Source organism: Sminthopsis crassicaudata, chromosome 1, assembly GCF_048593235.1.
Source record: "Sminthopsis crassicaudata isolate SCR6 chromosome 1, ASM4859323v1, whole genome shotgun sequence".
NCBI classification, from domain to species: Eukaryota; Metazoa; Chordata; class Mammalia; order Dasyuromorphia; family Dasyuridae; genus Sminthopsis; species Sminthopsis crassicaudata.
The window spans coordinates 585701112-585724655 of NC_133617.1; the positions used below are offsets into that span (position 1 = coordinate 585701112).

Consider the following 23544-nt stretch of genomic DNA (forward strand, 5'->3'; position numbering starts at 1 on the left):
TTATTATGATTCATAGTATGTCAAATGTATATAAAAATAATTATATACAGTATTAATGTGAATATAAAAGTGATAATATTTACCTTTTATATAAAGTAGATCTTTATATAGAGGCTTTTGGAATGGCCACTAGAATATTTTAAAACATTATTCCTTAGAAAAAATTTTGGTAGATTCTCATAATACTGTATTTTTTTTTTTTTTTTTATTGGCAGACAATTTTTCTAGTAAATCAGTAGTGGAGTTATTCCATGGTGCATAAAATTATCAATAATAGAAGCTAAACACACTTGGCAAAGACCCCTTTGCAGCCTTATCCTTTATTCCAGTTTTTGGGTTTTTTTTGTTTTTTGTCTTTTGTTTTTTAGTATTAATTTGGGTTGCAGTTCTTCGGTATAAATAATGGTACTAATCATTCAAATGTTTTATTTTTCCAGTTTTTATGTAGTTGTAATTTGACAAAAATTAAGAGAAAAACTCATGAAGCAGAAAAATGGTTACTTATTAGCCCTGATTCGATCTAACCACTTTATTGGCTAAAAGAAATAAATACTTTGTACTTATATATATTGATTTGAAAGTCCCATTGTAGTTCATTGGAAACTCTTAAGGAATGAGGAACATATCTTCTAAAATCCTTTTACTAGGAATTAATTAGGAATAAAAAAAGTTAATTTGTTTATTCATTTCCCACATGTATTCTTTTTCTTCTCCCTCCCCCATTTCCTTATTTTTTCCTCCATTTTTTTTTTTTTTCCTTTTTGATCTTACAATTTCTTTATTCTTGGTTATGTCTAGTAATGGTATTGATAATATATGCTCAAAAAGCATTTGGGAAAAGAATAACAATTCTTTTTTAATGCCTCATGTGGATTGGAAGATATATTTCTGAAATATAGTAAATTTAATATGATGATGCTTCTAGTATTAGTAGCAAAATGATTTTCCAAGTGTCATGATTCACATTTTGTTGGTTTTCCTTTTATGTAATTCTTCATATAAAATCATATTTTTATTTTGAGATAATATTTTGATGACTACATTTGTTTTTATTTATTATATTTATTAAATATATGACTATATTTATATTTATAAATGTAGTCATTTTGTTTAGAAGCATCTTTTTTTTTTTTTTACTTTGTTCTTTACTTCAGTTGACATGTGTCTGGTCTGAGTATAATATTAAAGAAATAATTTGATGTATTATGTGTCTTAAAACTTTTAAGACAAAGTACAATAAGCTTTTGTTACCTGACCATGCATAAAAGTTTTCAGAGATGCAGAATGTGATAAAAGATATGTATAAAGCTAAAATTTATTTGATATGATTTGATTTTTCTTTGGTAATTGATATGGCACAAATTCTTGCTATTCTTTTGGGTCATTGTGAATAGCAGCTATTGTAATTGTGTATATGTGAATAGATTTGTAGATTAATAGAGTTGTACGACAGAGAAATCACTAAATAAATTCATACTACTAAAGTATTTGCTTATTGACTTGACATAAAGTAAGGAAAGATTACTTTGTAGGTACTTATTTTTGATAGTATTTTAATTAGATTCTGGGGAAATTACTGAGATTCTTCCAGTAACATTCGTGTTAAAAAGTTCCATTTTAAATTAGGAAACATACCTTTAAATATATTGCTTCCTATATTTGCTTATTTCTTTCATAATGTTTTTTCACAGTATTGATAAGTTTGATTGCTTATTGATAATTCTTATTCTTGGCTGAGACTGAGGATTATAATTCAAATACACTGAAGTTTTAATTATAGGACTATAAGTTTAGAAACTAAATCATGTGATTGCCTTTCTGGGTCTTATTAAACTAATTAGAACAAGGTCCCTTTTCGACTTTGAAAGAGTTATAGTTTTATGCCTCTTACATACTAAGTATATTGTAGTATCAATCTTAAATTCATCAACATCAAAGTATAATATATAAAATAAAATTTGCTGCAAAATCATGCAATTTATGACACCAAAGTATAATTATAGAAAAGCAAATGAATGCAGTTTGCGACACTGTAATGGAATGTACCAATAATTCCATTTAGCTTCTTTCTAATACTGTGTTAAAAACAAAGCACTTTTTAAAAAAAATTTTACTTATTTTTGCCAACAATAGCTTTTTATTTTCAAAATACATGCAAAGATAGTTTTCAACATTCACTCTTGCAAAACTTTGTATTCCAAATTTTTCTCCCTCTCTACCTTACTCTCTCCCTTGGACAGCAAACAATCCCATATATGGGATGAAAGGATTTTCATTATTTTCAAGAAATATAAAAACCACATTATATGATAGAAATTTATTCCTCCTATGTTTTCTTTCTTAAAATTTGTGGTATTTTATTCAGTAGTTGAGATCTGCTGACACAGTGAAGTTACCTTGATTTAAATAATACTTTTTAATACCGCTTTTTGTTACATGTTCTTGAAACAAATTGTTGCTGAATATGCCGTGTGTTTTTCCTTGGAATGTTTCACTCTAGTAATTGGTTGATATTATTCATTTTTAAAAAGTAATTTACAGTAATATGTGAAATAGTCATCATAAACATAATTAGTGTACTCACTACATCTACATAAAGGAAATGGCAGTGAACTGAAGACATTATCCAAACTAACATTATGGTACATTTTATACTTTGTCTTTATTATTCTGAACATTTACTGCTACAATGATAAAGCAAAATATGAAAGTAGATGAAATCAGAAAAGTGTAAGTATACAAGTATCAAGATGACCAATTTCAGTTTTTTAATGTTTAAATATTGATAGTTCTGTGTAGTTAATAAGACTTCTAGTATTTTTGGACTTAATTTACTGTAGTATAATTCTAGAATTTCTTTTACTATTATAATGCTGTTTGCTTTATAACATGCCATTTATCCTCATATAAAAGTAAGAGAAATTTTGTAAAAACTGTAAAATTACAATAACAAAAAAATTAATAAAGCCTGGCTTTATATAAAAATTATTAGTGAATTCCCATGCAAGTTCAGAAGCCTTATTTTTCTTCAGCTCTGCTATGTTTGACACTGATGAACATTCCCTTCCCTGTGAACTGTTCTCATAATAAAGACATCTGTCTGTGCTTTGAAAGTTTGCAAATTGCTTTACATGCACTGGCACTTTATATATTACCCCCATTTTACAGATGAAAAAACAGAAGATCAGAGAAATTAAATAACTCTCTTTTAAGTAACAGCAAGTATCAGAATCAGGTCTGTCCTGGTTGTAGAGTCAGCATTCTTTCTACTATATTTCATTTAACTTCAACAATTAGATTGAATAGTAATAAGACAAAACTAATCTTGAGAAAATAATATTGTCTTATTCTATTGCAAGTGTCCTATATCTCCTTTCCTTCTCAGTGAAACTCTTTGAGAAAGCCGTATGACCTAGGTCCCTGTTCCTTCTCCTCTTTTCTTAATATTCTCTTAATCTTCTGCAAGCTGCCTTCAGATTTCATCATTCCACTAAAATTGCTGTGTTCAAAGTTATCAGTGGTATCTCAATTGCAAAATCCTGTAGTTTTTTTCTGGTGTTTATTCCCCTTAATTTCTCTCAGCATTTCTCTTCAACCTTCTCTTCTGGAATTATCTGTTCTCTTGGTTTTTTTGGCAGTACACTTTTCTAGATTTTACCTGTCACTGTTCTATCTCAGTCTCCTTTGCTGAATGAATCTTCAAACATGTGATCCCCACTAACTATGGATATTCCTAGGGGTTTCTTCCAGGTTCTCTCTTCTTCTTCTTTATATTATTTGGTGAATAGTATCAGCTTCCACTGCCATGGATTCAGTGAATTACCTCTTTGTAGATATTTAGTTTAATATGTCCAGTTTTATTTTCTTTGCTGAGCATTAGTGTTATACCACCAACTGCTTCTTGAACATCTCAAGCTAGATATTTTTAAAGTTTCTCAAATTCAACATGTTTAAATATAACTTATTATCATCACATACATTTTGTTGCCCAGGATTACTACCTTGGTATCATCTTCAGATCATCACTTTTTAATTTAATACACATTCCCAATTTCTAAAATCACAATAACTCTCATATATATTCCCTTTTATACATACATATTACCTTTTTTCCACTCATTATCACAGTCTTGATTTAGCTTTTCATCATCTCTTACCTGCACCAGATTATCCTTCTAATTGGTCTCCCTGTCTTATGCCTCTCTTATCTGTATCCAGATAAGAGATGACCAGAATGTGAATTCCTTGAGAGCAGGGGGCAATCTTTGCTTTTCTTTGGGTCAGCATTTTCCAAAGTATCTGGTATATAGTAAATTCCTAATAAATTCTTGTTGACTGATGAACTTTTTGGAAAAGGTGTTTTAAACATTATAAATTTAGTGGTGGAAACTTTTAGTTTGCAAATACAAATAAAATGAATTCAGTAAATATATTATTCTAATTAAAAACTCAGACCTACCTAAGTTACACAGTTGATTTAATTATGCCTTTAAAATATGAATTTTTGAGGATTTTTTAATGTTCAAGGTTATTTTTTAAAATAATAGATTTTTATTTTTCAAAATACATAGAAAGATAGTTCTTAACATTCATCCTTGCAAAACCTTGTGTGCTGGAAATTTTTCTCCTTCCTTCCCCATCTTTCCTAAATAATCCAATATAGATTAAACTTGAGGAATTCTTATGTTAAACACGAACAATTTCCATGTTTATCTTCCTGAAAAAAGAAAAATCTGCTCAAATGGGAAGAAATGAGAAAGAAAAAAAAGTAAACAAGCAAGCAAACAATAACAGAAAAGGTGAAAATACTATCCACATTTAATCCCCATAGTCCTCTCTCTGGATGTAGATGGCTCTCTCCATCACAAGTCTATTGTAATTGGCCTGAATCCACCTCATTGTTGAAAAGAGCCCAGTCCATCACAATTGGTCATCACTTAATCTTTCTGTTGCTATATACAATGTTCTCTTCATTCTACTTACTTGACTTAACATTAGTTCATATAAGTCTCTCCAGGCCTTTCTGAAATTAGCCTACTAATTATTTCTTATAGAACAATAATATTCTATTACATTAATTTACCATAACTTAATCAGCCATTCCCTATCTAAATGGACATCCACTCAGTTTCCAGACAAAAAGGGCTGCTGGAAACATTTGCACATATTTTTTATTATCTCTCTTTGGTATACAGACCCAATAGAGATACTGCTGGATCAAAGGATACAAACAGTTTGATAGTCTTTGGGCATGGTTCCAAATTGTTCTTCAGAATGCTTGGATCAGTTCACAACTCCATCAACAGTGTATTAATATCCTTCTTTTCCCACATTCCCTCCAACATTTGTCATTATCTTTTCCTGCCATCTTAACCATTCTGAGATATGTGAAGTAATACCTCAGAGTTGTCTTAATTATCATTTCTTTAATAATGATTTAGGACATTTTTTTCATATGACTAGAAATGGCTTTAATTTGTCTAAAAATTGTCTATTTATATCTTTTGACTTATCAATTAGAGAATGGCTTAGATTCTTATAAATTTGAGTTCTCTATATTTTAGAAATGAGGTCTTTATCAGAAACTTTGAATGTAAAATTTTTTCCCACTTTTCTGCTTCCCTTCTAATCTTGGCTGCATTGGTTTTGTTTACAAAAACTTTAAAACAATCAAAATTGTCCATTTTGCATTTCATAATGTTCTCTAGTGCTTCTTTGGCCATAAATTCCTTCGTTCTCCACAGATCTGAGATGTAGACCATCCCTGGTTCTCCTAATTTGCTTATAGTATCACCTTGTATGTCTAAATCATGAACCTATTTTGACCTTATCTTAATATACTTTGTTAGGTGTTGGTTAAGGTCATTTTTTAAAAAAGTTAATGAAAACTATTTTAAGTAATTAATCCTTAACTAGAAAAAAAATCCCTGAAAAACAAGCTTTTAATAACTTTAATGATTGTAGAATAGATATATTTTGTGGTACAAACATTATATGTAGTATTGATCAATTTTTAAATTATGTACTATACTTATATTAATTTTTTGATAGCTGTCATAAAAAAGCATCTCCTAGATAAGCTATTGGTTCTGGGATGAATTTCAAAGGATTAATCTAGACTGTCCTCTCTATACAGAACTTAAACATTTTAAAATTAGGATGTCCTTTTTCAAAAATAGTAGCTTAAGCTTTATTATAAAGCTCATTATATTTAATTTAGGATAGAAGATAACCAGTTGCCCAAATAAATAGCAAATTTTTAGGATATTATTATTTTTATAGAAATGGAGAGGGACCTGTAAGAAAATTTTTTATTTTATTTGGGGGGGAGGGATTAAGTGGAGCAATTACAAGTACAGGTGTATAAATATTTCTATTATGGAAAGCTGTTTAATCTTATAGAAAACAGAAGATAGTAAATAAATTTTAGAACTTAGTTATGTAGTAATAAAATCAGTTTTAAGTTAAAACAGGTTTATATTAAAGAGACATATCATATATGTAGAAACCTTTTTAAGTTGCCCAGTGTATTAAAAAATCATACCAAGCAGTTTGCTGTGTTATTTAGCATTGAAGTTTTTAAGGAGAACCACAAATGAATGTAATTCACTCCACAAGAGTTAGTGAGCAAATTGTTTCATTGACTACTTAGACTTTGGAGTTCATAATATGGTTTGTCTTCCTGAAAAGGAAAATTTTCATGTATATTTATGCAAGATGATCTTGTTTGAGGATAACATGAAATGGTTTTAGCAGTGTTTCTTCTTGGGGATTGAAGAAGATTTTAATAGTCTACATAGTAAACCAGGATTTCCTGGCTACATGCCAATAGAATAGAGGAGGATTAGATATGTTCTCTGATACCCCCTTTCATACCTCCCAAAATAAGAATTATAGACAAGAGATAAAGAAATTTTAGAATTCAATTATTTCAGAGGTTAAAGACAAGAAGTGTTAAACTCTGAACAAGATTAAGATATAATTAAGCAATGCTTAATAAAGTAAATAAAAGCAGTATGATTTAGATAATCTTAATTTGTGTTTTTTTCTAAATCAGTATTTGGCCAGTAGGGATCTATATGAGTTTGATATTACTGGTCTAAGAAACCAAAATCCATAGTGAAGGAACAGTAGAGTAGACTAACCTCTTAATACACTCACCCTACATTTTCTCCCCCATCAGCTACCTCATTTTGCCCTTTCGCAATAGGACTCAAATTTGTGAGCAGATGCTACCTCCCCTTATGACTCTATTTATCCAAAAGGCAAGAGCTTACTCTTGCTGGCATTGTGACAACACTTTGTGCTTCAGTAGTACTCTGTCAGTTTCTGAATTTTCAGAATACTTAGAGAACAGAGGTTGGAACTGGGGTAGGATTCCAATGTGTATGGATCAGTCAGGTCAGAAACAAGGAGACTGACATCTAGCTGGGTCTTAGTTCTGTCATTCTTTATCTCTTTCCCTGGTTCATATCCTACCTCTTCTTCCCAACCCCCCCATTGTCACCCCAACCCCTCAACCCCTTAAATTGGAACAGAGAATGAAGGCTCGTGAAATGTTAATAGCCCAGCATGTGAGGAAACAGGACAGTTTTGAGGGCAGCTCCAAGAAACTGCTACTAAAAGGGTAAGTGAACTATAGAGGAATATAAGGAAAAAAGACTGAAATCACCAAAAATCTCAGGAAGAAGAAAACTCGCTTAAATATATTATGTATAGATTGACCAACAGGGAAGATATTAACAAAAGGATAAATTGTGTCTAGAGATCCCTGTGAGTAAATATTACAAGACAAAAGAAAATAAAATGAATCAACATGTAATGAGATAGAGGATCTGTGAATTCCCATGGGGGCATAAAATAAGAGCAGAATGTTCCTGAATGTTTTAAGATGAAAAAAAATTGTGAAAAAAGAATTTATGGCCTATACAGCAAATGTAATTGGCAGAACAGAAAAACTTGAATCAGTGGTAATTCTCATCAAAGAAACATCAGACAGAATAAAAAGTTGGGAATTCAAATAATACAGACTAAGAATTCAGATACATAAAAGTGAAAAACAGTCTGGAGAAATAAAAGCACAAGGAGGCAGGAAGAAAAAAAAAATGAGAATAAAGGGAATTACACTGTCAATAGTATTGAAAATAGAAGATTGTGACATAAAGGACCATAGACATAGAATCCTCTCATTTTCTAGATGGGGAACTTAGTCCAGAGAAGTAAATGGTCTAAAATGCTAAAACAAGTAGCAGAACTGGGATTTGAATCTAAATCCTTCTGATTTCAAACCAACATTCTTTTCATCATACCATACTTAAAGCCCAGTTAATCAAAAAAATACCTGAACTCCTAGATATGAGATAAGAGACTCTTTATGGGATGTGAATCAATTTCCCAAGAAGCCAGGATTACCTATATCATGGAGCAGTCAGGAGCCAGGCTTTACAATCTGTGTTCAAGGCAAGAAGACTATTAATGTTTCTAGAAATGAGAGTAGTCATAGTGGTTAATAAAAGATATATTAATGATGAATTGAACTTAGCCTCCAAAAAAAGCTAGAAAATAGCTATCATCATAAAAGAGTGCAGTGGGGATAGATGAAGAATCTTCAAACCCAGATTGTGTTTTTTGCCACTTTCAAGTAAAGGTTGGAACTTTGAAAAAGAAAGGAAGATATAAGGCAGCTAGGTGGCACAGTGGATAGAGCACAATCCCTGAAGTTAGGAGGACCCGAGTTCAGATATGGCTTCAAACACTTAATACTAACTAGCTGTGTGATCCTGGGCAAGTCACTTAACCCCAATTGCCTCAGCAAAAAAAAAAAAAAAGAAGAAGAAGAAGAAGAAAGGAAGGAAGATATTAAATATGAAGAGACATAAGGAGTAGTTGAAAATGGGATTTGAATCAATAGTGTAAGATATCAGAGTGATGTGCTGGGACAGAGTGCATTTCATAGGGATTATAATGTTTACTGAGAAACTTGCCTATGCCATCAAAAGTGTATAATTGAAAATAGATGTCAGAAAATGCTCACATAAATCTATTATAGTGGAAAAGAGATGTGGACAAATTGTCCCATAAATTTGAATGTAGGTTGAGAAAGATACTTATAATTTCAGATATCTCTATAACAAAGTACCACAATATGTCATAGGATTATAAACTGGAAGAAAGCTGGAAATGACCCCTGTCAATCATTCGATGAAAATTTATTAGATGTTTATATGCCAGGTCCTCTGCTTGTATTTGAGTACAAAATGGGAAGAATCATCCTCATGAAAAGTTACATTTTTTTAGAGGAGAAAGTATGTACATGTATGTATGATACACACAGATAATAAACCTTATAGTTAGGGAGGGAAGATATTAGCACTTGAAGAGAGATGGTTAGCCCTGGTTAGGGATAAATAAGGCCATGTCATCATGTGAGTGAGTTAAGGAGGAGATAGCAGTAATGAGATGAGGAAGAGGGATTTCATGGTGAATGGCCTCAATTTTTTCTGTTATATATGAGATAAGGTGAAAATATAAGAGAGTAAGGGAGGGGGGAATTCATGAAAAATTTGAAAAGGAATGAAAAGATTTGGAAGAGCTATTGTGGAGAGAGCTGGATAGTGAGTTGATGGGGGGGATGAAATAGGATTACATAGTATCAGGAGAGTTACATGATTTTGCTTTGTTCAGCTACACATATAGAGGAGTAGTGAAGTGTGGTAAATGATGGGAGTGTTGGCAAGATTGAGAGTACTTTTGTATGTGGTTAAAGTAAGGCAGGGTATTGGCTCATGGAAAGTGGTTAGGTTTTGAAGAATTGATTGTTTAGAGTGTTTGAGGAAGAATCAATATTTATGTTGAAGTTTCTAGAATCAGGGCAAACATTGGGAAGGAGAGAAAAATTGTAAGCCAGGTGAAGTTGTTAAGGAAGGAAGGGGAGTGATTTGGGGATAGTTGTCTATAGATAACAATTACCAAGCTTTTAATTATGAGATATGAACCTCAAATGTAGATGTGAACATCAAAGGAAGAAAAACTGGCAACAGAAAGCAAAGATTCTTCTGCCTAGACCAGGTAGCTAAGAATGAATGAATGAAGGTGCAGCCAGTACTCAAAAAGATGGTGGAGAGGTTGGCAAGAATTCTACAAGTCAAATCAACATAAACTCTTGAGTTTTGTTGACTTAAAGTCAATGTGGTATGGGAAAATATGACTCAGAAACAAATGAGTTTATGCAGAAGCTTCACCCTTCAAATTATGGATGCTTTCTTTGAAAAAATAATTAGCAGGCACAGAATATGGCAAATATCAAATAATACTGTAAAAAATAGATTGTATCTTAATGGAGAGAGAAGAGTTATTAATGAGGTAGGCATTATCCTTGAATCAGCAGTCTGTGTAGTTTATATTATCAATTGAGAGCTAAGATCAAAATAAGTAAAAGAACAAGAAAAAATGAGAAAAAAATACTACTTTAATTTAATCTTGAATTATTTAAGCAAGTAATTGAAAATAAAAATAGGAAATGTACAATAGAAATGACTATGCCAAGTATAAAATAGTTTCATGTAAAAGTTTAACTAGTGTGACTCATTTGCTACAACAAGGAGATTAAGAAATCAAGAAAAGTATCTTATTTAAGAAATGTCTCATTTATTTACTGGATGAAGAGAGAGGGGCTTCCAAAGGCAATAATGGGATAATTATATATTTGTTTAATCTTATCAAGAAGGATGATGGATGATTATGAGCAGTATTGTCCCATAATGCAAAGAAAAGTAATGAATAGTAAAAGCATTTTAGAGGAAGTTTGACAAGATAGCTATTTAAGCAAAGTCTTCCCAAGGATAATTGAAGATAAAAATGGAAAGAGGGACTACAAACATAAGAAAAACAAACAAAAAAAAGTTTAAAAACCACTTACATTTTTTTTCTCAATCAAATATACATGTACCACCACACTAGAATCCTAACATGAAATGTCGTACATACTTATTAGAGAGATAGAAATAGCATTAAAGAAAACAAAGATGGGAAAAGCAGATAAATTGGATCCAGACAGTGTAAGGGCAAATCCATCCTGTAGTGATAAAATTGTGAGTGTGTTGCGGGACTAATACAAGGTATTTTGAAAGAGTTCAGATACTAAAGATGGGGAAGGGGGCATTCTCAGACTCTTTTTAATATCTTGAAAAAGTAATCAAGAGAAGATATCTACTAAATTCTATACTTGTTAATCATTTATACTTAAATTGAGGGATATATTAAATGATAGCATTAGCAGTAAAAATTGCTAGCATTTATATAACTTTTTAAGATTTAAATATTTTTCTTTCCAGTTGCATAAGCAATTTTTAACATTTTCTTTTTAAAATTTTGACTTATAGAATCTCTCTACTAATCCCCCCTACTCATTGTGGAGGCAGACAATTTGATATTGGTTATACATGTGCAATCATAATAAAGCATTTTCCTATTAGTTGTGTTGTGAAGGAAAACACAAAAAAGTTTTAGATTTTGAGATTTTATATTTTTTGATACATACGTGGACTCAAGTGTAATAGCCTCAATTTTTTTTTTTTTTTTTTTTTTTTTTTTTTTTTTTTGTGCTGAGGCAATTGGGGTTAAGTGACTTGCCCAGGGTCACACAGCTAGGAAGTGCTAAATGTCTGAGGCCTCATTTGCAGGTTTCCTGACTTAAGGGCTGGTGCTCTATCCGTTGTACCACTAGTTGCCCCGAATAGTCTCAGTTTTAAATGGCTATACATGTTATTTCATAGATATAAAAATCTCCCAAATTAGGAAACTTCCTCTACCACTACAGATCGCCTGTTCTGCCATTGTAGATTTAAAAATGTATTTGAGGCCCTGAGAGTGACTTGCCCCGGGGTCACATAGTAAATGTCAGAAGTAGAACTTCAAATCCAGGCTTAGATACTACTATATGACTCTGAACAAATCCCTTCATTTCTACCTCAGTTTCTTCATCTATAAAATTAACAGCATTTACTTTCCAGGGTTGTTGTGAGGGTCAAAAAATGCCTGTAACATAGGTGCTTAATAAATGCTTGTTTCCTTCCTTTTTTCCTTTCATTTCCTTTCCTTCCTTTCTCCCTTTACAAATCATGGCTGATATAGAGCTTTATTTGAAAGAAAATGTATTGGCTTCTTATTAATTAGAAAATGTTGGCAGTACTATAGATGGGTATTTTATTATCCTTTAATTTCCCACATTAATGTTCTTGAGGTTTGGTTTTGTTTATGCCATCAAAATAAATATTCTTAGATTTATCATTTCATTTAAAAGTTTCTTAAATTTTAAATGTGCTTACTTTGCCTTTATTTGGCAACTTTTATTTTGAATTGATATTTTTATCTCTAATTTACTTATTTAATAGAGAAAATTTGGGAATTTTACTTAAACTCTGATACTGCTATCTTATTTTAGTCTTATTGTCCTAGTGAAAAAAGAAGACTATTTGTATCCTCTTTGGGTAATGTGGGGAGTCCATGTATGTGACACTATAAAACACTTATTTCTCAAAGTATGATCTGGGATATCAGGGAATCTATAATTAACTAAGCAATTCTGGGCAGAATTTATTTTTATATGGCTAGAATTAAATGTATAGAGCATTTTCAAACAAATATAGCAAATTTTTATCATCTTTGTCAGAAACACAACATGTTTTATAAAACCCTTAGTTTTCATGAATGAAATCGTCTTATCCATAGATTTTTCATTGTTAGTTGTTCCTTTTATAGTATGATTCCTATCTTTCAGTTTATAATCCTTTAAACAATTTCCTAGCCAAGAATTAGAACATCATTTTTTTAGATACTTCCTAAGTTGTACTAAAGACTACCAAAATCTTGGTGAAAAACTGTATTGGAAACCTGCCTTCTCAAATCCCCAAATTCATGTTGTTTTTGGCAGAGAAAGGATCATAGAAAAGATACTTAAGATAAAATATCATCTGTGTTTTCTCAAAAATTCTTCAGATCAGATTACATGAAGTCTATGTCTTGTATGTCTTATGAATTGCTATATATTTTTTCCCTTTTCATTTTGACAGGAATCCTTTAGTTCTTCTATGCAGCTGCACCTTGTACATCAGGCTCCATTTACCATTCCTCCTTACCTCTCAAAAAATAGGTCAGCTCTTGGGGACCTGTTATTGGGCTTCCTTAAATATTATGCCACAGAATTTGAGTAAGTCATATTCTTTATATTTATTGACTCTCGTATAATGGAATGTTGTAAATTTGTCCTGAAAATGTTTTTATATAATTAGTTCACAAATGAGTGCTTTATAAAACAGTATTGAATTTTGACTAATTTTAATTTCCATGACATACTTTAAAAGAAGTGAAATATATTTTTGAGTCTGTAGTTAACAAAAATATATTTATACATTTTAGCCTACTTCTTTTAAGTAGCTGCCTTTTTAAAGGCTAAAGGAAGAAGATTAAAGTAATGCCTTTAGACTAAGAAGTAAGAGGAGAGACAAAAACTTGGATATTTTTACAAGAATGGCTATCCCAGTCATAACAACTTTATATAATTCACCAATAAATTTTGAGGAGATGTTCTAAAAAAGAATGAATCTTTAATATATGAAGATGAGATCCAATTTTTTTGAATGAGAATAAAATTACTTAATTTTATATATGTATATACGTGTATGTGTATTTGTAAATACACATACACATACATATATAAAAATACACATACACATACATACATAAAAATACACACAAGCTTCACCATTAACATTACATTTGAATTAAGTGAGTTAACTAGCACTAGTTAGGAAACTTCCTCTACCAATTCAGATCATTGCCTGCTTCAACATTTATATAGACTTAAAGATTTACCTGAGGTCCTGAGAATGACTTGCCTAGGATCACATAGTAAATATCACTAGTAGAACCTCAAAACCTTGACTTTCTTATTCTGAGATTGGAAGTCAGGAAGACTGAAATTCAAATCAAGCCTTTAAAAAGTGTATTTTGTATATAATAAAAATATTTAAAAGCATTCATTTAAAAATTTTTTTAAAGAACAAAACTTATTTTAAAAAGTAATTGTTTTACTACATAGAATTCTGGTATGCAATTCCTTAGTAACATCAGAAGACAATGAAATTTTTGTGCATAAAAGAATAAGTTATTAGCTGGAAAAGAAAATAATCTTTTGTTATATTTCATTTTGAAAAAGTCCTTCTGGGAAGGGGAGAATAATATTTTCTTTCGTAATAATATGTAGTTTAAACACTTCTTAGATTTTTATTGTCTTTCAAAACTAGTTATTTATGAACCAAAGTTTAGTTCTGTACAGAAAAAACTATGTGAGTCCTGTTTGATGAGCTCTGCTTATCTTAACTGGAAAAAAATTGATGTGGATTAACTTGCAATGGAAGGGATTAACAGAGAAAAAAATAGTACTAGTTAATTCACTTAATTCAAATGTAGTGCTAATGGTGAAGTTTGTGTGTATTTTTATTTTGTGTGTGTATATAAATATACATACACATATATACATATAAAATTCGTGATTTTATTCTTATTCAGAAAAATTGAATTTCATCTTCATATATTAAAAATTCATTCTTTTTCAGAATATCTTCTCAAAGTTTATTGATGAATTATACACAGTAATTATAGATTATTAGGTAGAATTTCTATGTATCAATACTCTTTAGCTAAGAATATAATAACTTATCAAGTACTAGCCTATATCCAGTATGTTTTATTGAAGAATTTGATAGTTTTAGTAAGATATAATCTAAAGATTACTTATTTGAGTTTTAAATCCCAAAGGCAAGAATATTTGCATTGTGTCTCATGTTTTAATGCTTTAAATAAAACTAAGGAGTTCACACACACACATACACACACAAACAATTTTCAAACCATATGCCTACTTCCCCAGTTTTATGAAATAAGCATAATCTATATACATATGGATGGCATCCTTGTTGAATGTAAGGAAACATGTAAGGAAAAAGTGTTCTTTCACAATAAATAGCCTATAGAAGTCTTAAAGCTTTTAAAATCATATTCTCTCAACTAAGTCCTTGAAAGAGTTAGAGACTGGTATTGGTGGTAGAGAGGAGCCAAATATTTCAGGGGTAATTTGGTGTCAATGAGTTCAATTGTATGTAGACAGCTAATTCAAAAAGATTTACTTGAGGGAGTTGTTCCCTGTATTTTAAAATATAATCATTGTCATATTTAGTGATGTTATTTGGTATTCACCAGGTCCAGTGCTCTTCATCTCTCTTCTTTAAGAAAACACTTAGGATATATAGACTTGAGACTTCTACAAGCCTTTGTCATCACTTGTTACCACGGAGTCATATTTGTTACCTATGTATTTCTCTATTCCCTGCTATGTCCATCACTAAGTATTAAACTGTACATATATTAATACACATGCTTTACAGGGACTTTTTGCATTTTTAAAATTAGAAACTATTTTCTTATCTGTGAAATAGATGTAATCTCATAAACTATAGTTATTATGGTTGTCTTTTTGCAAATGCTTAAAGCACTTTAAGACGAGTTAATCAGATATCCTCTGGGTTGTTTTTTTTTTTTTAAATCTACAGTAAAAGTGATGTTGAAAATGCCTTCATCTCTCCAAGGAAGCATCCTTCCATTAAAGCTACAGCTTTCTTTTTGTCTTCTGGTTTCATTTATAGTACAAATATTAAGATTCTTAATGCTTCAATTTTGGACAGGGATCTCACATTTAAAAATTTGCATTTAAACATGATATAAATCCTATGTAATTTTTAGAACCCTTTTCTGCCTTCTTGTCATTCTCACTGCAAAACAGAAATAGTCCCACATAGATTTGATGGTCATTTTCTATTTTACATTTTTATATGGCTTGCCATACATAGCCAAAGAATTCATCATCAGGTGGCCAGCCTCCTGTTGATTAGCTTCACTACTTAGCTAGTGGGGTCCTTAGAGGAAGGAATCATATTTATTATTGGGACTAGACTTGAAATCTTCCCAACATATTAGAACTTCTTTGCTCTGGTATAGCTTTTAAGAGCCTAAAATCATTTTTATGTCACTATGAGGCATCAGGTGTGAGGAGAGGAGAATGTGCCTACTAGGGGAAAAAAAATTCATTTGATTAACAAAAGTTATTTTTCCTTTTTTAGCTGGAGCAGCCAAATGATTTCAGTCCGTGAAGCCAAAGCTCTTCCAAGACCTGATGGTGTTGAGTGGAGAAATAAATTTATTTGTGTAGAAGGTAATTTTTTATCCATTCTTACAATTAGTCATTCTTGTAGTTACTGAATGAATTGGTTCAGTAATTAATTTAGTTTGTGATTATGTTTATTTGTGATGAATTTCACATTTTAGGCCTTTTTTCCTTTTAAGATTACCTAAGTATATACAATATTTTGTAATAAAGCTATTTTTAAATTTATATTTTTAAGGGGGAAAGGGTTTGGACCTCCAGTTTCAGAAATATAGGGAGCTCTCATAGCAAGAAAATTTCCTATTGTAGTCTCTGAGCTTAGCCTGGGTCATCAAGAAGTTAAGTGAATTACCTGTGTCACATAGCTATGATGAATTAGTCAAAGATAGTTTACTTTGGTTGGGGAAAATGATGCAGTTTTCATTTATTCTTTAGTCTTTCATTTTTTGGAGCAGTTGCTGTTGGTCAGGCATACTATTGATAAAAAGTATAAGGTACTTAGACTTTAATATCTTTCCTGTAGCTTTTTAGGCTATTTAGATGTAAAAATATATAAACACTTTACTTTAGTTGTAAAATAATCAAGAATGCTTTGGTAAATAAGATCACAATTAGTTGTTACAATTTCAAATTCCCTAAAAAGCTTATTAGTTGTTATTTAAGCACTGGAGAATCATACTTTGTCTTTGTAATTTCATTGATATCAAATTACCTTTTTGACTTACTAAAAAAAGGGAATGCGATAATGAGAAAATATAATAATATTGAGAGTAACATTAGCCGAAGATGAAGATAACCTTGGTTTAATTCCCAACTCTACTGCTTATTCTTGATGTGATTTGGGAAGTGAATCACTTAAATTCTCTGAGCTTTGGCTTCCTTCGCTGTGAAATAGAGGGAAGTAGATGAACTCTGAAATCCTTTCAAACTCTAAATCTATGATTCTGTGATTTTAAAATGGAGATGATAATATTCATATAATAGTATATAATTACATATTGTATAATATTACCTTAAAATTTTCATAATATATTATATCAATATATAATACTACTTACACAACATCTTTCTTATAGGAATATTATAAGGTTCATTGTGATTCTATAAAAATACTATTTTAGTGTTTATAACTATACTTTTCTAATAATCATACCTGAATTAGGGCCATGTAAATGTAACATACCTAAATGACATTAGTTCACTGTAGAATTACTCTTTATTTAAAGAAAACTCGAATATGTTGTAGCTTCCTCAAATCATTTACATAAAGTTAAATGTTTTTCACATGATTTTGAAAATAGGAAGTAATTTTAAAGCAAATATAAAAGAAAATATTTAAATGATAGAGATATCATGACAGTGGGTAAAGTTCAGGCCTGAAGTCAGGAAGATCTAGGTTTAATTTCTGTCTTTGGCACTTAGCAGCTAAGTGACTCCAAACAAGTTGTTTGATAGCAATGACAATAATGATTATAATAGATACTTCTATATTACTTTGAAGTTTATAAAGAGATAATACACATATTCTCATGTGCTTATTATAACATTCCTGTGAGGTAAGTGTTACAGTTATCTTCATTTTACAAATGAGAAAAACATGTTTTAAAGGACTTAGTAGTTTAAAAGTCCATAAACTTAATATCTAATACCTTTCAATTAAGTTAAATATTTCAAACTTTGCATTTTCTACAGTAAGATAATAAATACTTCATGTATTTGTGCATTTAAAAGGTAAGTTGTGTATACACACATGGTAGTTTTCATTTCTATATAGGTATTTGTGTTTATATATATGTGTGTGTGTGTGTATATAAGTGTAATCAGTTGTATCACCTCTCCTATTGGAATAAACAATATAAATAATAAGGAATATGCATGTTTTAAATCTTGGAATTTAAGCAAAAGGTGTGGTTTATTTAAAATTATTTTTTTAAACACTGAGATAGATTAGGGTACAATAATAAAATATCCATCTGGGATTTGATATCTAGGCCTTTACCCCATGCTTTGTTGGACCTATATAGTATTGGCTTCTTTCTTGGCCTTGTCCCAAGTTAGGCAGAACTATTTAAAGCTTCTATGATAAAGCTGGGAACTCAAGCAATGCTGAGGAAGTAGCTGCAAGTGCCTGCTTCTTTGGTTTCCAGGGCAAAGATAACACTCTGGATTGTGTGAGAGGTTTAGGCTGGATGCTCTAAGGAACTCCCTGTACCACCTGCCTGTCCACCTGGTCAAGCACTTATTCACCTCCATGATGTTTTTTAGGTGCCTCCGAATGATAGGCAAGTGTTTCTTTCTACAATTTCAGTATTTTGTCATTAATTTATGGCATCTAGATGTAGCAAGAGTTTAGGGTAAATTTGTTAAAATAATTGGATCATTATTTCTAAATTATCTGTATAGAAGTTAAAAGTAAAAATTATTTAGGGAGTGGCTCCTGGTATCCTGCTATGGTTGTCCAATGGTTGCTTAATAAATGTTTTAGATAATATTAAACATTTTGCAACTGGCTTTATAAACTTAAGCAATTAAAGTACAAAATCAGTATAGATTTTATTTCTTAGATATTGGTTGCTTTAAAATATCAAACCTGATGAAATTTGATTTTTTTAATGGCAAACTATATTTTCCCTTAAAAAAAAAATACAGCAAAAAAATACATCTCTTTCAAATAATTTGGTTTTCTATGTTTATGTGAATGATATTTATTTCCATTTAGAGTATAACCCTGGAATATATAATGTCACATTTCCTTAGATTGTGTTTTTAAAATAAAAATTCCATTTATGACTTCATTAAAATAGACTAGTTCTATGCTAGAATTCAGTCCAAATCTCTGTTTGAGGACAGAGTTAAAGTATATTTTTCAGTACATCATCCTATACAAAATTTTATAGGACAAGAGTTCAAATACATTTTGAGATTATTGTGGAGAATTTTCTTTGTAATATTTTTTGTCATGCCTTTGGATTAAATAAGCATTTTCCATTTTCTTGTTCCATTTTGGGCACAAATTAATTCTTCATTGTCAAAAATCTTAAGTGAACGTTTAAATATTGGTAATTAAAACTTAGTTTCCATTGAAGAACCAGATATATAAAGTCAAGAGATTTCTGCTGATGCAATTTCTCCATAACCAGGGCCTAAAGGACTGACTGTGTTAGAGCTGTCATAGCATTTCATTTGAAGTTGGGACTCATCCACTCATATGTATGAGTATGTGTGGGTCTGCCTCTCTGTCAGTCTTCCTAATTTCCTCTCCTTTGAGTAACTGAACTTCTTTTCCCATAGCTTACTAGAGAGGGAAGAAAGCTGCCAAAAATATGCCTCTACCTCACAACTAGAAAAGGACATTTAACATTTTGTCCCTGGACTCTGGTCCTTGATTGTAACACATGTAACTTGCCCTTTTACTGAAGAATCACTTGTCACCCTAGAAAGTGGAATTTGGTGGCATTAAAAATAATTGCCTTTTATTAATTCTTAACTTCTCTACCCTTGTCTTTCTCTCCCACTTCTTATTTCTGTGAGAGCAAAGGAGTTATAATATTTCTTATTTTACTAGTGCTAGTTCAACACTGTTGATCCACTACAATCTTAATGCTTACCTTCTCAGAATCTCAGGAGTAGAAAGAGAACTGAGATACCATCTAGTTCAATACATATTCGTTAGGAATTTTCATATACACTATGTTTGGTTAACCTTAGTAATAAAGAACTCATTACTTCTTTAGGTTGTTTATCTTTTGGACAGCTCTTAATTGTTAAAAGCTTTTCCCTTATCTGAAGTCTTTCTGCAAGTTTCCATTTATTGCCCATGGATACTCCTGCCCTCTAAAGTCTAATAAAACAAATATTATCTTTCTTTTACATAACTTCTACAGATCTTTTTTTTTTTTATCCTTATCCCTTTCTGTAACATCTGCTGTAGTTTGTCAAAATATTTTTTACAATGTTGTACTAAGAAATGAACTTAGTTTATTCCAAATGTGGTCTAATCCTACAGAGCTTTCACCCTCCTCATTCTGAATTTTGTATTCATAAAGCCTAAAATTACATCAGCTTGTCATTTGATTATAATGGAATAATCAGCTGCAAAAGTATAGGAGCTTGATAAGAGCTGACATGAAAAAAAATATCTGGTTCTTAGTGAGCTATGAGCACAATAAGGGTTGACTTTTACAATTGATTATTTTGTTACAAGCAAAGGAATTCCATCTGTGCAATTTATTAGTGATTTCCTTTGAGCTTTGTCATTATTTGCAAATTTGGTAAGTATGCCATCTGTCCTTATCCAAATAACTGAAAAATATTGAATAGTATAGCATTAGGGACAGATCCTTGGGGACACTCTTATTAAAAGCCTCCCCCCAGATTGTCATTGTCATAATTTTTTTTCTCTTTGAATACATTTAGTTATTTCCAAATCAATCTAGTTGCATTATCAAATAACTCCCATCTACCCATCTCATATAAAAAGTTTGTGCAAGAAGTATAAACTCCAGCTCTGATATTATCTATAATCCTCATTTGAAGTACATTCTATCTACTTTTATCATCTTCTCCAGATCACAGAATCTCAGGTTTTACCACCTTTTTTAGATTCTTAGAACTATAATCTACTGTAGAGTTCTTCACAAATATATCTGCCTAGTAATCTGTCTTTAAAAAATAGTTCAGCTACTTGTAATAAATCCATATAGTGATTATTGTTTTTTCTCTTAATTGCTCATAAACTATGCCTTTAATAATTTATTGTAGTTTTTGCTAAGAGTTAAAGTCAAGCTTATTATATTACAGTTTTAAGAATCTGCCCTTTTCCCATCATCATTTCTTGGAGCAAAATAATCTGCCTTCTCCTTTAAGGTTGGATCCTCTTTTGTAAAGAACTTGTAAGCATTATATATTTCCAGAGTTTCAGTGGTCTTTACTGTGCTGTACTTTCTCTGTGTTCTTTTCTTTTGCCCTTCAGCTTCCTGATGCAATTTAAAATTCCCTTTGTTCTATTGAAATTATTTCTTGTTTTTGCTTTTTTTTTTTTTTTTTTTTTTTTTAACCACTTTGATTTTTTTTTTAAAGGAACAATTTATTCTCCTTAATCTGGAGATTTGAATTTCATTCATTCTTTCCTGTTGGGGAAAGCAAATCTAGGTTTTCTGCCTTTATAATAATAGCTAGCTGCTACCCAAAAATAGTAAAATCACTAGTATACTGTACTCTCTGAAAGTCACATGTTTCCTTTATCTGTCATTGTTATAGCTGTAGCTCATTATTTTGTTGTGTTTTAAAAAATAATAGCTTTTTATTTTTCAAAATACATGCAAAGATATTCAACATTCACCCGTTGCAAAATCTTGTTTTCCAAATTTTTTCCTTCTCTCTCTTCCCATTCCCCTAGACAGCAAGTAATCCAATATAGGTTAAAAATGTACAATTCTTCCAAACATTTTCACATATTTGTCATGCCACACAAGAAAAATGAGCTCAAAAGGGGGGGAAATGAGAAAGAAAAAAAAATAAGCAAGCAAACAACAAAAAGGTGAAAATACTACATTGTGATCCACATTCAATCCCCATAGTTCTGTCTCTGGATAGAGATGGTTCTCTCCATCACAAGTCTAACAGGAATTGCCCTGAATCATCTCATTGTCGAAAAGCAACTTATTACTGTGTTCTCATATTTATGACTTACTACTATTGTAGCTAACTTCTGTGACAGAATGTCTGGTTTATATTGGGTGTTAACTTTCTGGAAGCTCTTGAACAAAGCTTTATAGTGACATATAAGCTATCTATATAGTGGACTTTCAGGCAGTTCTGAAATGTACCCCACCTCATTTACCTATCTATCTATCTATCTATCTATTTATTTTGTTTGTAACTTTTTTTGACAGTACATATGCATAGGTAAATTTTTTTTTAACAACATTATCCCTTATATTCATTCCCGTCTGTTCCAAATTTTTCCTCTCCTTCCCTCCACCCCCTCCCCTAGATGGCAGGCATTCCCATACATATTAAATATGTTAATAGTATATCTTAGGTACAATATATGTGTGTAGAGCCGAATTTTTTTGTTGTTGTTGTTGCAAAGGAAGAATTGGATTCAGAAGGTAAAAATAACCTGGGGAGAAAAACAAAAAAATGCTAACAGTTTACACTCATTTCCCAGTGTTTCTTCTCTGGATGTAGTTGATTCTGTCCATCATTGATCAATTGGAATTGGATTAGCTCTTCTCTATGTTGAAGATATCCACTTCCATCAGAATACATCCTCATACAGTATCATTGTTGAAGTGTATAATGATCTCCTGGTTCTGCTCATTTCACTTAGCATCAGTTGATGTAAGCTCTCCAAGCCTCTCTGTATTCATCCTGTTGATCATTTCTTACAGAACAATAATATTCCATAACATTCATATACCATAATTTACCCAACCATTCTCCAATTGATGGGAATCCATTCATTTTCCAGTTTCTAGCCATTATGAAAAGGGCTGCCACAAACATTTTGGCACATACAGGTCCCTTTCCCTTCTTTAGTATTTCCTTGGGATATAAGCCCAGTAGTAGCACTGCTGGATCAAAGGGTATGCACAGTTTGATAACTTTTTGGGCATAATTCCAGATTGCTCTCCAGAATGGTTGGATTCTTTCACAACTCCACCAACAATGCATCAGTGTCCCAGTTTTCCCACAGCCCCTCCAACATTCATCGTTATTTGTTCCTGTCATCTTAGCCAATCTGACAGGTGTGTAGTGGTATCTCAGAGTTATCTTAACTTGCTTTTCTCTGATCAATCGTGATTTGGAACACTCATATGAGTGGAAATAGTTTCAATTTCATCCTCTGAAAATTGTCTGTTCATATCCTTTGACCATTTGTCCATTGGAGAATGGCTTGATTTCTTATTAGAGTCAATTCTCTGTATATTTGGGAGATGAGGCCTTTATCAACCTTTAACTGTAAAAATGTTTTCCCAATTTGTTACTTCCCTTCTAATCTTGTTTGCATTAGTTTTGTTTGTACAAAAGCTTCTTAATTTGATGTAATCAAAATTTTCTATTTTGTGATCAATAATGATCTCTAGTTCTCCTTTGGACACAGATTCCTTCCTCCTCCACAAGTCTGAGAAGTAAACTATCCTATGTTCCTCTACTTTATTTATGATCTCGTTCTTTATGCCTAAATCATGGACCCATTTTGATCTTATCTTAGTATGTGGTGTTAAGTGTGGGTCCATGCTTAGTTTCTGCTATACTAATTTCCAGTTTTCCCAGCAGTTTTTGTCAAATAATGAATTCTTATCCCAAAAGTTGGGATC

At 31.2% G+C, this 23544-nt stretch overlaps 1 protein-coding gene across 8 annotated transcripts in view; it reads left to right on the top strand.

Moving 5' to 3' along the window:
• Positions 1 to 23544, top strand: part of TENT2 (terminal nucleotidyltransferase 2) — a 78249-nt gene that overhangs the window by 48022 nt on the left and 6683 nt on the right. For 6 of the 8 annotated variants that reach the window (XM_074282352.1, XM_074282356.1, XM_074282354.1 and 3 more), the window contains 2 exons: positions 13071 to 13207; positions 16176 to 16267. In XM_074282352.1, coding sequence (XP_074138453.1) covers positions 13071 to 13207; positions 16176 to 16267 — 229 coding nt within the window. Of the gene's footprint in view, positions 1 to 7538; positions 7628 to 13070; positions 13208 to 16175; positions 16268 to 23544 lie in introns of all 8 variants that reach the window. The other 2 variants (XR_012484775.1, XR_012484776.1) reach the window with 1 other exon arrangement.